This window comes from Anser cygnoides, chromosome 1 (genome assembly GCF_040182565.1).
Source record: "Anser cygnoides isolate HZ-2024a breed goose chromosome 1, Taihu_goose_T2T_genome, whole genome shotgun sequence".
NCBI classification, from domain to species: Eukaryota; Metazoa; Chordata; class Aves; order Anseriformes; family Anatidae; genus Anser; species Anser cygnoides.
In genome coordinates, this window is record NC_089873.1 from 417,279 (window position 1) to 432,178 (window position 14,900).

A 14,900-nucleotide genomic window follows, 5' to 3' on the forward strand; every position below is an offset into this window, starting at 1 on the left:
TGACAGAGTGAGGTGCATGCTAATTCACTGCAGTTGTCGGTTCCTGCATTTGCTCAACTTATCAGACAAGTTGTCCAAATTCCTGAGGACTGTGATCTTGCGGGATAGGCAGGATTAAAGGCATAGTTTTCAGAAATACCGTTATCCTCTTTGTCAACTGATAAAGCTATATTTTGTCTTTTCAATGGGGCTTTTCAAGATCTGATGGAGCAACCCAGTAATATAAAACACTTCGGGCTGTCAGGGTGGAGAGGTACAAATCCTCCTACCACTGTGGATGTTTTACTGGCTGGGATGCACACAGAGTATTTTAAAGAGTGAAGCAGTATCTGTGATTATATGAGGGGAGATGAAACCTTTTAATTAATTGTCTCTCTAGGGTTTCTAGTTCCGCTCCATCTTCTCCAGGCATGTCTGTAAGGCTGTGACCAGAGCCAGGCAGAGGTGTTTGTACTTCAAGGGATGTAGTTCTACATCCAGACTAATAATTGCAGTAAAGTGTAGGTCACTGCCCAGCAAGGAGGGTGTCTGCAGGACCTCTCCCAGCTGTCACTTTGGCAATCTTCTGCAGTCATTTGCCATGTGCCCTTGGCAGTAGAGTCTCAGCCCAGGTTTCTGAAGCGTCTTGTAGATCATGGTTCCCAGTGCTTCTTGGCCAAACGCTCCTCTTCTGAGGATTTTCTTGTTTGGTTGTTGGCTGACTCTTGCACCGTGTTGTCCTGCACTGTGTTTCCCTCGTACGGTGCAGCACCGTGCCCAGTCCTAACTCCGCTGCTGCAGAAGGAACCACCTACTGAACTCCCACTGCTCCTGGCAGATGCCAGATCTGACCCAAAGGCTCCTCAGCGTTAAAATGCTGCTCAGGCCTCTGTGCTAATTAGCAGAGCACTGGTCTCACGGCTGCCTGAGGAGAAGCAGGGAAGGCGAGTGACTCCTGTTCTCCCATTGCCTGCTTTTTCCCAAACAGAGTGAATCTGCCACTAATTGGCTCTGGTTAGCAGGTGATTGTGTTATTCTCATTTAGTTGTGCAGAGATGATCTAAGACCAGAAGTTTCTCAGCAGATTGAACTGCAAGCTAAATGAGCAGTGCTCTAGGAACTGAAAGGAATAAAAACGTTTTGTGCAAGAGCATTAGCAGTCAGCCCCGGCATATCAGCCAGAAGCCTGCCTTGTTACCTGGCTCAGGGGGCATGTGGGGGGAGAGAGGGTGTGGGTCCTGCGCCACTTTTGTGGTTGGAGGAAGCCTCCGTGGTGAGGCACAAAGCTCTCCGAGTAGGAAACTGCCTCCTGAATTTTGAACAGAATATGCATCTTTCGGTATTTCAGGGATAACCCAGGTAATACCCTAGGCAGAGTGTCTCTGAAGATTTCTTCCATTAATGAATCCACGATTGCTCCCAAAATAGCTAACTGACAGCCAAGGAAAATTTTTCTTGACCACAAATATATGCTGGGGGCCACCCAGCTGGAAAGCAACTTGTAAGAAAAGGACCCGGGGTCCTGGTGGACACCAGGTTGACCATGAGCTGGCAGGTGGAGGGAGGTGATCCTTCCCCTCTTTTCAGCACTGGTGTGGCCACCCCTGGAGTACGGTGTCCAGTGCTGGGCTCCTCAGTACGAGAGATGTGGACATACCGGAGAGAGTCCATCACAGTACCACAATGATGATGAAGGGACTGGAGCACCTCTCCTATGAGCAGAGGCTGAAAGAGCTGAGACTGTTCAGCCTGGAGAAGAGGAGGCTCAGGGGTATCTCATCCATGTACGTAAATACCTGAAGGGAGATGATAAATACCTGAAGGGAGATACAGAGAGGATGGAGCCAGGCTCTTGCCACAAGAGGCAGTGGGCACAAACTGGAGCACAGGAGGCTCCCTCTGAACATCAGGAAACACTTCATAACCGTGTGGGTGATGGAGCACTGGCACAGACTGCCCAGGGAGGTTGTGGAGTCTCCCTCCTTGGAGATCTCCAAAAGCTGCCCAGACATGGTCCTGGGAAACTTGCTCTAGGTGTCCCTGCATGAGTAGGGGAGTTGGACAAGTTGACTTTCAGAGGTCCCTTCCAACCTCAGTCTACAATTCAGTGATTGAAGTATGAATCTTTTCACCATATATAATGCTTTTCTCTGAGATGGTCTTATTCCCAGACTTTGAGATCCTGTTTTCTGGGGAAGTCTTTGATTCTTTAATTGGCTTACAACTCTGGGTACTGCAGAAGATCTAGGAAAAAAGGGTCTCAAAACCTTTCCAACTCTTTCTATGGCAGACAAGCCCTGAAAGTGAGTTGCTCTCAATGATCCTTGTGGGTCCCTTCCAACTTGGGATATTCTATGATTCTGTGAAAGTGTCTTAGCATACACCAGAATAGGGAGAAAAGCAGGTTCCCTGCTGTGTTTCCTTGTTGAGAACACGTGCATGTGATATGGTAGCACAGAACTCATATGCTCATTGTCTCCACATGGCTTTGAGCACTTCTCTTTCTTTTCCCCAGAGAGCCCATCAATTTGTCCAGGTAGGACATGGAACGGTGCCATGTTCTGTTTTCTCCTGCTCAAGCTCTTCATCTTTTTAAAGATTAATTAAATACCCATTGAAACCAGAGAGGGTGTGAGTGGGCGGGAGTTATACCTGTGGGTTCAGGCACCCTCAATGGGCTGGTAAAGTGGGGCCAGCCTGGTCCTCACTGGGTCCGCCTCCCCACACGGTGCTGCAGACATCAGCTGAGACTTCACCAGGAGGTGAGCAACGTGAGTTCATGTCTCCTGAAGCAGAGAAGCCTTTTCAAACTGGACTCACCAAAATCGGATCTCCTGTATCCTATTGAGTGGATGCTCCCATTAGCTGGTCTTAGCTGGAAGAACTGACCTTTCTTACACTGTCTGATCTTCTAGGAAAGCTCTGAATCACCATTGTTTCTTTGAAAGTACCACCTCAGGAGAGAAGTTCAAAGTTCAGCATCTAAAGCAGAATATAGATTTACTCTCTGCAGCTTAGAGTAAAACATATCCCTCCCTTAAATGGGGAGTGTGTCCACGTTCACCTGTCTGCTCAGAAGTTTTGTTAGATGGTGTGGGTGGACATCCACTCATTGTGGTGTTTTCAGAAATTGTTTAATTTCCTGGTTCTCCCCAGGTGTGGTGCTGGGGCAGCATGGGTCCCTAGCTCAGGCTCTGCATTTCTTCAGGCAGTTCTGAAGCAGCAAAGTCATATTGGTAAATCTGTGCTAAAGATCCTTGATTTCTGCTTATGATAAGGAAAAATGGTTAGAACTTGTGTAATGGTCCTGGGAGTTCGAACCATCTCCAGAATCTGTCGTGACCAAAATCAAAATCCCATCCAAAGAGCTGTTTGTTTGCTGCAAAAGACAGAGCAGTCAAGAACAGCTTGGTGACCTCATTGGTGACTGCATTTTTTGATACACAAAATCTAGTAGACATCATCATTGTCTGAAGTTAGCTTCTTTCTCAGAGACCCCTTGGGGCAAAATAGGTACTGAATGGAATAAAGGGAGACCAAGACAACAACTTCTGTTTCCTTGTGCATTTTTCTGCCAATGCACCCTGGCTAGTTTGGACTGCTTGGATCGATTCCCTGCCCTTACCCTCGGCTGGTGGCACCTGTACCACCCGCCCAGCCAGCAGGAAGCAGTACATGGCTCTGGGATGCTGCTGGGGATCCTGAGTACTCATCTGAATGCTGGCAGCTGTTCTTGGCACATCTAGAAATGGTGGTGGGTCGAAACCTGTGCTCACTGACAGACTCCATGTGTGCCCCACTCTCCAGGGTGCACTGGCTTAGGAGGTCCAGACACAGGTTTTAGAAGCAATGAACCTGATATTTTCTTGAGATGAAATTCAACAAAGGCAACTGCAGGGTCCTGCACCTAGGGAGGTGCACCAGTACAGGTTGGGCACTGACCTGCTGGAAAGCAGCCCTGTGGAGAAGGACCTGGGAGTCCTGGTGGATAGCAGATTTACCATGAGCCAGCATTGTGTCCTTGTGGCCAAGAAGGCCAATGGTATCCTGGGGTGTATTAGGAAGAGTGTTGCCAGCAGGTCGAGGGAGGTGCTCCTGCCCCTCTGCTGAGCCCTGGTGAGGTCTCACCTGGAGTACTGTGCCCAGTTCTGGGCTCCCGGTACAAGAGGGACACGGAGTTCCTGGAACAAGTCCAGCAGAGGGCTGTGAAGATGATGAGGGGACTGGAGCATCTCTCATATGAGGAGAGGCTGAGAGAGCTGGGTTTGTTTAGCATGGAGAAGAGAAGACTGATAGGGGATATTATCAATGTGTACAAGTATCTGAAGGGTGGGAGTCAAGAGGATAGGGCCGGACTCCTTTTAGTGGTACCCAGTGACAGGACAAAAGGCAACAGGCACAAACTGAAACAGGGGAAGTTCTGGCTGAATATGAGAAAACATTTTTTACTGTAAGGGTGACAGAGCACTGGAACAGGTTGCCCAGAGTCTCCTTCTTTGGAGATATTCAAAACCCACCTGGATGCGATCCTGTGCAACACGTGGTAGGTGACCCTGCTTGGCAGTGGGGTTGGACCAGATGATCTCCAGAGGTCCCTTCCAACTTCAACCATTCTGTGTATGATTCTGTGTGTGTAGAACCAGTCTGTGGTTCTGTATCTGTCAGCCACACTTAGAGTAACAGTTTGAAACTCCAGAACAGCAAAAGCATTTCTTCCAAAGGACAGAACAGCAAAAGCGTTTCTTCTTGAGGAGGCTGAGGGGAGACCTCATTGCGGTCTACAGCTTCCTCACAAGGGGGAGTGGAGGTGCAGGCACCGATCTGTTCTCTTTAGTGACCAGCAACAGGACCCGAGGGAATGGTGTCAAGCTGCGACAGGGGAGGTTCAGGCTGGACATCAGGAAGAGGTTCTTCACTGAGAGGGTCGTTGTGCGCTGGAACAGGCTCCCCAGGGAAGTAGTCAAGGCACCAAGCCTGCTGGAGTTTAAGAAGCATTTGGACTGTGCACTTGGTCATATGGTCTGAATTTTTGGGTAGATCTGTGTGGTGCCAGGAGTTGGACTCAATGATCCTTGTGGGTCCCTTCCAACTCAGGATATTCTGTGATTCTATGATTCTATGACACATAGCAAGTGTCATAATTGAGAAAGAGTGTTTGGTTGTCACTCAAACGCTTTCTGAAAGTACCAGGTTATAAGGACTTGGTGGAGTTTATGATACTGCTTGTGTGATGGCAAAATCTGTCTTTTACCCGTACATCATAAAGTACAACTCACAAATGAGGTCACTAGACACGTTACTAGACAGTGCTGAAGCACCTGCGGCACGGCATGCACTTGTATGATCCCTCCCATCACAGCTTTGGCCATAGATGGCTCCGAAAAGGTTTGTACAATGAAATTGTCTGCAGGTACCCAGTCAGTGCTGAGCTGTATGTATGTGTGAGAGCACACAAATGTTCTCAGAGTATCATAGGCTTGAGGAAGAGTGGCTTGAAAGCTACCTGGCAGAAAAGGAACCTGGGGTGCTGGTCGACAGCTGGCTGAAGAGGAGCCAGCCGTGTGCCCAGGCGGCCAGTAAGGCCAGTGCCATCCTGGCCTGTATCAAAGACGGTGTTGCCAGCAGGACTGGGGAGGGAAGCGATTGTCCCTCTGTGCGCAGAACAGGCAAGTATCTCAAGTTCTGTGTTCAGTTTTGGGCCCCTCACTGCAAGAAAGTTACTCAGTTGCTGGAACATGCTCAAGGAAGAGCAATGAGGCTGACGAAGGAACTGGAAAAGAAGACACATGAGGAGTGGCTGATGGAACTGGGGCTGTTGAGTCTAGAGTAAAGGTTGCAGAGGGGAAACCTCATCGCTCTGTACAACTACCTGGAAGGTTGCAGCTCGTCAGTCTCTTTTTTCAGGTAATATGTGATAGGATGGGAGGAAACAGTCTCAAGTTGCAGCAGAGAGGTTTAGATTGGATACTGGGAAGAATTTCTTCATGGAAAGGGTGGTTAAGCGTTGGAACAGGCTGCCCAGGGAAGTGGTGGAGTCGCCATTTCTGGAGGTACTTAGGAGATGTGTGAATGTGGCACTTAAGGACATGGTTTGTCAGTGGACTTGGTGGTGTTAGGTGGATGGTTGGACTTAATGATCTTAAGGATCTTTTCCAACCTAAACAATTCTATGATTCAGAGCAATGGGAGTAGTTTACAAAGCCTTTCTGTCATGCTCAAAGTAAAAGAACTCCAATGCCAGAGGCAACTCATTAAACAAACAAACAAGCAAGAAACAGTCATACAGTTACTAGGAAGGGCTAACAGATTAACTGCAAAGCTACCAAATACATTTTGTTCCTGCAGGGTTCATTTATAGTATGTTTTGAAAGAGTTAGGAAGCTCCCCCATGCAAAAAAATCTTTCTGTATCCTAAAGCAACAAAAGAAAATCTGACATTCGCTCTCAACAGGGAAGAAATTCACGATCTGTAATAGATACTTTCATGATAATGTGCAAGGCACCTTAGTATTTTCACTGCCTCCCGGAGATATACAGAAATGTGGCAAGACAAACCTTAAGTTATTCCCACAGCTCTGGCATAGCCACCTTGGCTTGGGTCTGCCACATCCCCCGGTCCTGCCGGCACAGCTCATGCTGTGACAGCAAAAGTTGCAGCGTCTGTAAACCACTGGCTGTGCTCTCCAAAAACCGGCGTGCTTTCACCTCCCACCTCATGTGCGCCACCAGGATGGGGGCAGAAAGTCTCCAAAGAAGGAGTGCCATTTAAACCTAGAGTGAGAATCCTTCAGCCAGAACTCACCTGACAAAAAAGCGATTCTCTGATGATCGGCCCCTTGAGAGTGCATGCAGAGTGAAGCAGCTGTCCATGGTATTTGGGACTGCTTGATGTGTTTGAAGTAATAGTGGTGAGTATTATGGTCTGTTAATTTAATTCACTGGTGGTGGTTGGAATGTGCCACCAGCCTATGGAAGGCAAACCCGTGTCTTCCCTCAGAAATGCCTGTCTTTTTAAGGGGATTATTCTCTCTCATGAGGAAGCGCTTCCATACTGGGACCCACCGGCTTCTGATGGAGGCACCCAGTCGGATGCTTAGGTCTTCATCACTGTATCCAGGCACAATTGAGTCTGAACGCTTCTATGGCTAAAATATCTGTAAGAAGTGTGAGACATGGAGTCACACATCAAATCCATCTCAAATATCTATTTTCAACAGATAGAGCAAGTGTGAGGCCTCATACATTTGATACAAAGGTGTGTGCCATCAGGTTTTCTTGCTGATGTGTAGGCTTGTAGCAGTGTTTCTTGAGCACTCTTTTGTTTGAAGGAGAATCAAAGCCGAGCACCTTCTCAGTGAGCAGGTGTACACAGGTGTACGCGTTCCAGGAGGAGCGTCATGTGCAGAGGGCTCAGCCTCCTTGAGGCTCTTGGTGAAGCATGCAGAGGAAATCCAGTTTCAGTTCACTGGCTTCCAGAATAGGTTGCTGGTTACAGGGACAGTGTATGACAGTAGGAGGAGGAGTCCTCCATCTGCTATTGAAGCTCACTCGAACCAGAAGCATGCCTCTTGTCAGTGTGCTTCAGATGTAAGATGCCTACATCTCTAACTTATTTACCCAACATTGTTCTCTGGTCAGTGCTGTGAAATCTGATTTGTGGTTCATATGGACAAATTTCAGATAAACTGCCAACATGGGGAAAAGCCCTGTAATCACCAAGGGCAGGATATCTGTATGGAAAAAGAAAGGGCAGCCTCTCTTTCAGTGACTACATTTAATTTGAGCTGCCCCCACTTGGCAGCCCCGTGGGGAGCAGCCTGCTCTGGCGCTCAGGCGTTTTGCCTGCGATGTCCTTTGTGTCTCGGAGAGGAGGAGGATGTGGGCATTGCGCTCGGTGAAATCACCATTATACACTGGGGACGTTAAGAAGCTCCTTAGCTTCTTAATAAACGCTGTCGTGGTAGTGTTTGTTTTATTCATAATATACAAGGTGTCCTGGCTCCAGTTCAGAATTAAGCTGTGGATCCAGCAGCGATTAGCTACAGCTTAGCTAGGCAAAGCAAAGGAAGAAACCTGCTCCTTCAGGCCTCGAGGTGCCTCATGGCATAGGGTGATAAAGTAGGTGAAGAAACACATTGTCAATTCATGTGGAAACATGCCAAGAGATTCTCCACACTGGACTGACAGAAAACATAAAAACGATTCTGTGTGGTTTTTCTCACATTTTCCAGTTGGGAATATATATAGAAATGTTCCTAGAGTAAAGTCTGAACCTGGAGCAGCTGCATGACTGACACAGATCTCTATCAAGTAAGCATTAACATGAAAAAGGATTAAACTGATTAATATTCCTTAATTGAAATTGAGCCTGCCAAAAAAACAGACCAAACAAAAATGGTAGTATTCTTTGAAATTATTACACAACTTGTTATAAATGTACTTTCAATATAATACATGTAGGCTTCTGAGACATTTTGACTTAATAACTTCTTAACGATTTAAAAATGAATGTGCTACAAAATCAATATGGCAGATATGAACTGGATGGCAAGCCACATAATTAATGCTTCCTCAATGCAAGTGCTAAAGAGGAGTCATGGAGAATTTGGGCTGTCATTTTGATCTTCATGGCATTTGTGCAAGGACTGGCTCTTAGTCCAGGGGTGGTATTTGCAAAGAATGACAGCGCTGGTGCTGTGCTGAGAGGTGGGCTGGCTGCAGGGAGCAGTCTGGGGAAGTGACACGGCAGGATTGGGATCCTGCTTGCAGACTGACTCATGAATGCGAGGGTCTGCGTGAGCAGCACTGCAGTCAGCGCAGCTGGAGGGATACGCAGCTGCAGCAATCCCACTGTGCTCGGGGCCCCGCTGGCCGCACCAGCAGCCTGGGCGCTTGCGCACACACACCTGCGTGCAAAGCCCCCCACGTGAACGTCTTGTGCTGTGGGCTGGGCACTCCTGGGTCAGTGTGAGCATGCAGCGTGGTGCAGAGCTGCAGCATCCAACAGCCTCTTTGCATTGAGCAAGTATTTCTGGGAGCTGCCTGCAATACCTACATTTTCTGCATGCTTCTCGTGACTGTTTCTAAAAACATGAAGGAGCCTTTTAGAGATCTGAGCTGGTCTTTAATATCTCTGCATTGACTAAATCATGATACTGGAGTGACATTTAGAAGTATTATAAGGAAAGGGTAGCTATTTATTTCTTATTAAAGTATTTTTTCCCTTGAGGGACTATAATGCAGCGCAGTACTGAAGCACTGCTTCGGGGCTGAGGCCGGCAGGTGACCCAGCACACATCCCCGGTGTGACGGTGCCTTCTACTGAAGCTTTGTGCCCGCGGACAGCAAGTTTGATGAGAGGGCCCGGGCAGCGTGCTGATGAGCAAGAGGGGAAGCCGTGCCCCTCTCGCTCATCAAAAGCCGTGGGACAGCTTTTCCCACTGCAGCGGCCGCTCCCCGCCCCGTCTCCACGCAGCACCGCGCGGGAGGGCCGCAGGCGGAGACCCCGGGTGGGGCCGCGCCGCTTCCCCACCCACAGCCCCGGCGGGGAGCCGGGCTGCGCTCCGCAGGCCCAGGGGCGCAGCACGGACGGCCCGGGGCAGCCCCAGCTGAAGGTGGCCCCGTGGCCCTGGGAGATGTGGGGAGCTGGGGAGGATGGGTGCTAACGAGCAGGGTCCGCAAGCGCCGGGCAGGGGCCGCAGGCATTTGGCACGAAGCTGCAAACACGGAGCACGGAGTAAAACGCGGGGCGTGGGGCTGCAGGCGCACACCGGGGCTGCACGCGTGGGGCGCAGGCCGCAAAGACGGAGCGCGGGCTGCGGGCACGGGGCGGGGGCTGCGGGCCTGCGGGCGCGGGGCAGCCGCGGGCGGCCGGTGGCGGGGGATCTGCCGGCAGCGGGGGCCAGCCCCGAGCTCCGCCGCCGGCCCGGCTCAGGTCGGCAGGTGGCAGCCCGGGGGCCGCCCCGTGCGGGGGGCGCTGCGACCCCCCGGACCCCCGCTCGCGCCGCCGGACCGGGAGCGGGGCCGCCCCCAGCTACCCCCCGCGCCCCGGCCGCCCCCCGGCACTGCCCCCCGCGGTCCCCCCGCGCCGTCCCCGGGCGCTCCCCCCGGCAGCTGCCCCCCGTCCCCGCTGCCCCCCCCCCCCCCGCCCCCTCCGGCCCGGGGCAGCGCGGCGGCGGCGGCCGCCGGGGGGCGGCGCGGAGCGCGGCGGCGGCGGAGGAGGGAGGGAGGGAGGGAGGGAGCGGCGGCGGCGGCCGGGGTCGGCGGAGCCGCGGCGCGGCGGGGGCGGGGGCGGCGGCCGGGGGCGGGAGGCGGGAGGCGGCCGGGCCGGCGCCGTCCCCGTCCCCGCCCGCAGGGGGAGGAGCCGCCGGCGGCGGCACCTGCCCCGGGCCATGGTGCGCGCGGCGGCGGCGCGGCGCCGGAGGGAGCGGAGCGCCGCGCGGGGCGGGCGGCGCCGCGCCATGGAGCCGGCGGCGGGCGGCGGCCCCCCAGCCGCAGCCGGTGCCCGCGCCCGGGCGGCGCCGCGGCGGCCGGGGCTGCGCTGAGCCCCCCGGCCCCGGGGCCGCGCCGAGCCCCGAGCCCCGCGGCCGCGCCGTCCCCGCCATGGCGCAGCCCGCGGGCCGCGGCGGGCCGAGCCACGAGCTGCCGGGCATCAGCACCGTAACCTACGTCTTCGTTTACAGCCCCGGCGGCCCGGCGGGCCCCCCCGGGCCCGGGCCCGGCCCCGAGCCCGCGCCGCACGCCGCGCCCGCCCCGCTGCGCGGGCCCAAGCGGAAGCTGTACAGCGCCGTGCCCGGCCGCAAGTTCATCGTGGTGAAGAGCTACGCGCCGCAGGGCGAGGGCGAGATCCAGCTCAACCGGGGCGAAGCCGTCAAGGGTGAGTGCGGCGGGGCCGGGACCGCGACGGGACGGGGCGGGGCGGGGCCGGCGGCAGCGGAGCTGGGGGCGCCCCGCGGGCTCTGGACCCCCGTGGGGGCCGCAGGGCCTGGGGCCCCGGGGCAGCCCCGGGTGCGGGACTCCCGGCAGGGCGTCGGTGGGGCCGTGGGGGGGCTCCGAGCGGGCGCGGGGCCCTGGGGTCTGCCCCTTCGGTGGGCGCGGGTCTCGGCGCCAGCCCTGCGGCACGGGGCGCTGGGGCTCCGTGCTTGGCTGGGGCACCACGGAGAGGTTGGCGCATCGCGGAGCCCTTTCCAACCCGGCCTGACGTTGGCTTTACACCTCGGGAGTCCACCCTACGCGGCCCTGGAGTGGGTCCCGCCGTGGGGCAGGCTGCAGGGCGCTGGCTGGGGCGCGCAGCCCACCGGTTACTGCGCACCGCTGGGGGTACGGGCAGCGGGAGCAGCGAGGAGGAAGCTGGCGAGGAATTGCTCTCTAAGCAAAACTCCCAACCACCTGCACCGTGGAGCCACGGCGATGCAGAACTGTTGGGGAGATTAGAGGTTTAGAGGGATAATGGGATTGCCCATTATGTTGAGAAGACTTCTTGAAAGGCATGTAAACCCCCGCGGTAGGTCAAAAGTCAGCTTCCAGCAGACAGGAATAAGAAAAGACTTCCTCTGCAAGCAGGCTAATTCCACAGTTTTTCACAGAAAGTTTAAGGATCTTCTTTTCTTTTCATCTTCCTGCCTCCACTTTTTTGCTGATGCCTCTTACAATACGGACTGGAGCAGTCACTAATCTGACTAGTTGCATTAGCCGTAACATGAATCTGAGCTTGGGAGACGGGGCTTGCTGTTCCATGCTCTGAATCACTAGTTCGGAAGCGTGTTAGACTGCATGTACATCCTGTGCTGAGGATGCTGAAAACCTCAGCCGTGGAGGTGACAGTCCAAGCAGACTTGCCTCTTGCCCCCACCTGCACGTTGTTTCCCCCTCAGCAGAGGAAGAGGTGTAGACATGAAGCATCTGTGATCTGGCTGGTGCGCCAGATGGTAAGGCTTTGTGCGGTTGGAGTCAACGGCTGTTGGATGTGTGGAGCTGCTTGTCGTGTGGTCATGGGATAAAGGTTGCCAAAAGGCTGGAAGGGATTACCAGATCGACGGGGCTTCTGGGTCACAAGCACCTTTCCTGTCTTTTTGTCTTTACCCACTTATCCAGTGCTTTCTATCACACAATTCCTAATCTCTTCAGACATTTGTATTAAGTAGGTGGTCCTGATGCCAATCCTTAGTAGTTGCACCAGAATCCTAATTCATGTATTCACCTGTAATTGTTTGCATGTCTTTTTCATATGGTCTCCAGAGAGAAGGCAAGTTGTGGGACACATTGTGGCAAGGAAGAGAGGACTACAAGGGGAATGCATCCTCTGAGCTGGAGGCACTCAGCTGGCTTTCCTAATTTGTGGCTGAGAAGGCTTAATAAGAATTGAGGATCACTTTAGTGACTCGTTTGTAAAAGATCTTAAGGCAGCGTAGATGGGCAGTGCTTAATTATTTACTGCTTTTGTGATGCTGATTTATTTTTACGAGGATAGGAATATTGACATCATTGGACTGGGTGTCCTGTCTTTGCAGGCAGGTAGAGTGATGGGTATAAATGGAAACCAGCAGCAGGACCAGAAATGCTGCAACTGGTACTTTGTCATGTTTGGTGGGCTTGTGTGTGCCGTTAGAAACGAGGTGATCTTCAGTTGGTGGGAGGAACGCTCTGGCACCCGATCTGTGGGATAAAGGATCTGGGGCAAGTGAAGGTCCCTGAGGTGGTGCTGGAGTTTGGCTGTGAGCTAGCAAGGGTGTCAGCGTGTCCACAAACAGGCAGCAGCCCTGAGAGGTGTTGGGAGAGAGTGGTTTGAGATAGTCCCCTTTTCATGGCAACGCACTACAAGAAAGCTGGAGAGGGATTCTTTATTGGAGAGTGTATTGATAGGACAAGGAGTCATGGCTTTCAACTAAAAGAGGAGAGATTTAGATTAGGTGTAAGGAAGAGATACTTTACTATGAGGCTGGTGAGGCATTGGAACGGGTTGCCCAGAGAAGCTGTGGATGTCCCATCCCTGGCAGTGTTCAAGGCCAGGCTGGAAGGGGCTTTGGGCAACGTGGTCTGGAACTAGATGGGCTTTGAGGTCTCTTCCAACCTAAGCCGTTCTATAAAGAGCAGGGCAGCTGTTGTGTCAGCCTGGGCGAGCTCAGATTGGGCTCCTGAAAAGGATGCACCAGCATGTGGGGGCTAACGGAGCCACCCAGCAATCTGGATGCTGGGGCGCCCTGGAGGGAATGTTAAAGTGTGGTGCATTTGAGCAGAAGAGCTTTTGGGGAAGGGTGGGAGCAGGTTTGGGGAATGTTATCAAAGAACTGCTGGAGGCAGTTCTTAATGAGAGGGGGGCTGTGTCTGGGGAGATGTGGAGTGTGGGGAGCTCTGTGAGAGTACGATGTGAGGGAGGAACGTGTCTGAAAGCGCAGGTCTGAGCGAGGGACTTTCCCATGGCACGGTTCTGCTGTGGGGTGGGAGCTCTGCAGGGAGGGCAGCGCTGGGCAGGCAGAGGCCCCTTGGGACAGGAGGTCATGAGCATGGAAGCCGTGGTAAGACCAGTGTCTCTTAGCCAGTGTTAGTGAGGGGGTTTGATAGCCATCAGTTTGATCCAATGAAATTCAGTGGTTTCATATGGTAGGGCTGCAAGGAATTAGTATCAGAGAGGAGAATGGCAAAACGTCTGACTTCTCTTTATCTTGAGAATTGCAGAAAAGAGAAGAGTTTGACGTGGAGTAACATGAGTACCTCTGTCTTGCGTGAGCCACAGGAGGCTTTGTGTATGGTTCTGTTTGAAGCATGACTGTGTTACAAAGGAAATGCTGATTGTTGGTCCTGGAAAAAAGGCTGAGGATCCGCGAACATTCACCAAATGCTGCGTTCAGAAGTTGTGTCCCTTGTTAAAAGCAAATTGACTCCTGTGAAATTCTGCTTTGTGTTGATGTTAAGCATGGGTCTTGTGCTAGATTTGATGGTTGCACTGGATCCCATGCTGTGTGGTGGATTTCCTTGGGAGCTTTCAGCAGGAGTTGGTTTGGTTTCAAGAGCACGATGAAAGTTAGGGTACATATCTTCACTGTACAGAATAACCATCCCAGTAGCTATTGGATGACAAAAGGCAATAATCAATACAGATACTTCATTTGTAAGATAGCAAAAGAATGCAAGTAGAGGAGAGTCTGTCCTTGATCTGCTTGTTACTGATAATGAGAAGTGAAATGAGATGTGAGAGCCCCAAGCAAAGGGAGAACCAGTAGTCACCAGCCTTGAAATCACAAGGTCACAGGCAGAAGTGGCTTGTGGGCAGGGTGCAACGAGGGGATTCAGTCACCAACCTGGGAACTAGGGGAAAATCAGGAACATTATGAATATGCTGGTTTGGGAGTCTCATTTCTTTACACTTTGTGATTAGGCTCGAGCAACTGTTACCATATGTATCCAACAGTAAGCTTTCCTATGTAGTGTGGCTCCTTATTGACATTCTCTACTGCAGTATCTAAGCTAACCCTGTGTGAAATAAATGGCAGTCTGAATTTCTGTTGGCCGTGGGTTATGCTTGTGTTGAATCTTTATCATAGTAGTTCTTAGTTGTGCTGGAGGTTGCTTAGATAGAGAGGATTATTTCAGTTGTGAATAAAGTTGTTTTTGCACAATGAAGGTGTTTTTATTAGAGGAAGGCTTTGTGGGCTTTGTTTGATGATCAGGCAGCTAGTTTCCTCTGGCGTTTCTTTATCCGCGCAGAAATGGTTGGGAGAGGCTGCTCATGTACAGTTCACTCAGGGCTATGGGATCTGTGCCGTCCCGCAGGAAGGCAGTTGTTCTGGCATTCAGATGCAGGTGGTTAGAGACCGAATCATTAATAACTTGGAAAATTAAGCCAAAGTTTTACAGTTTCCCCCCAAACTATCTGTGACCGTGGTGATTTAGAGCGGCAGGGTGACAAACAGCTGCCTTCTGCG

The 14,900-nt window shown here is 52.3% G+C and overlaps 1 protein-coding gene across 4 annotated transcripts in view; it reads left to right on the forward strand.

The window, feature by feature from the left end:
• SHANK3 (SH3 and multiple ankyrin repeat domains 3) overlaps nt 1-14,900 on the forward strand; it is a 390,143-nt gene that overhangs the window by 174,806 nt on the left and 200,437 nt on the right. For all 4 annotated transcript variants that reach the window (XM_066992893.1, XM_066992848.1, XM_066992765.1 and 1 more), the window contains exon 13: nt 10,662-10,855. In XM_066992893.1, coding sequence (XP_066848994.1) covers nt 10,662-10,855 — 194 coding nt within the window. The remainder of the gene's footprint in view (nt 1-10,661; nt 10,856-14,900) is intronic.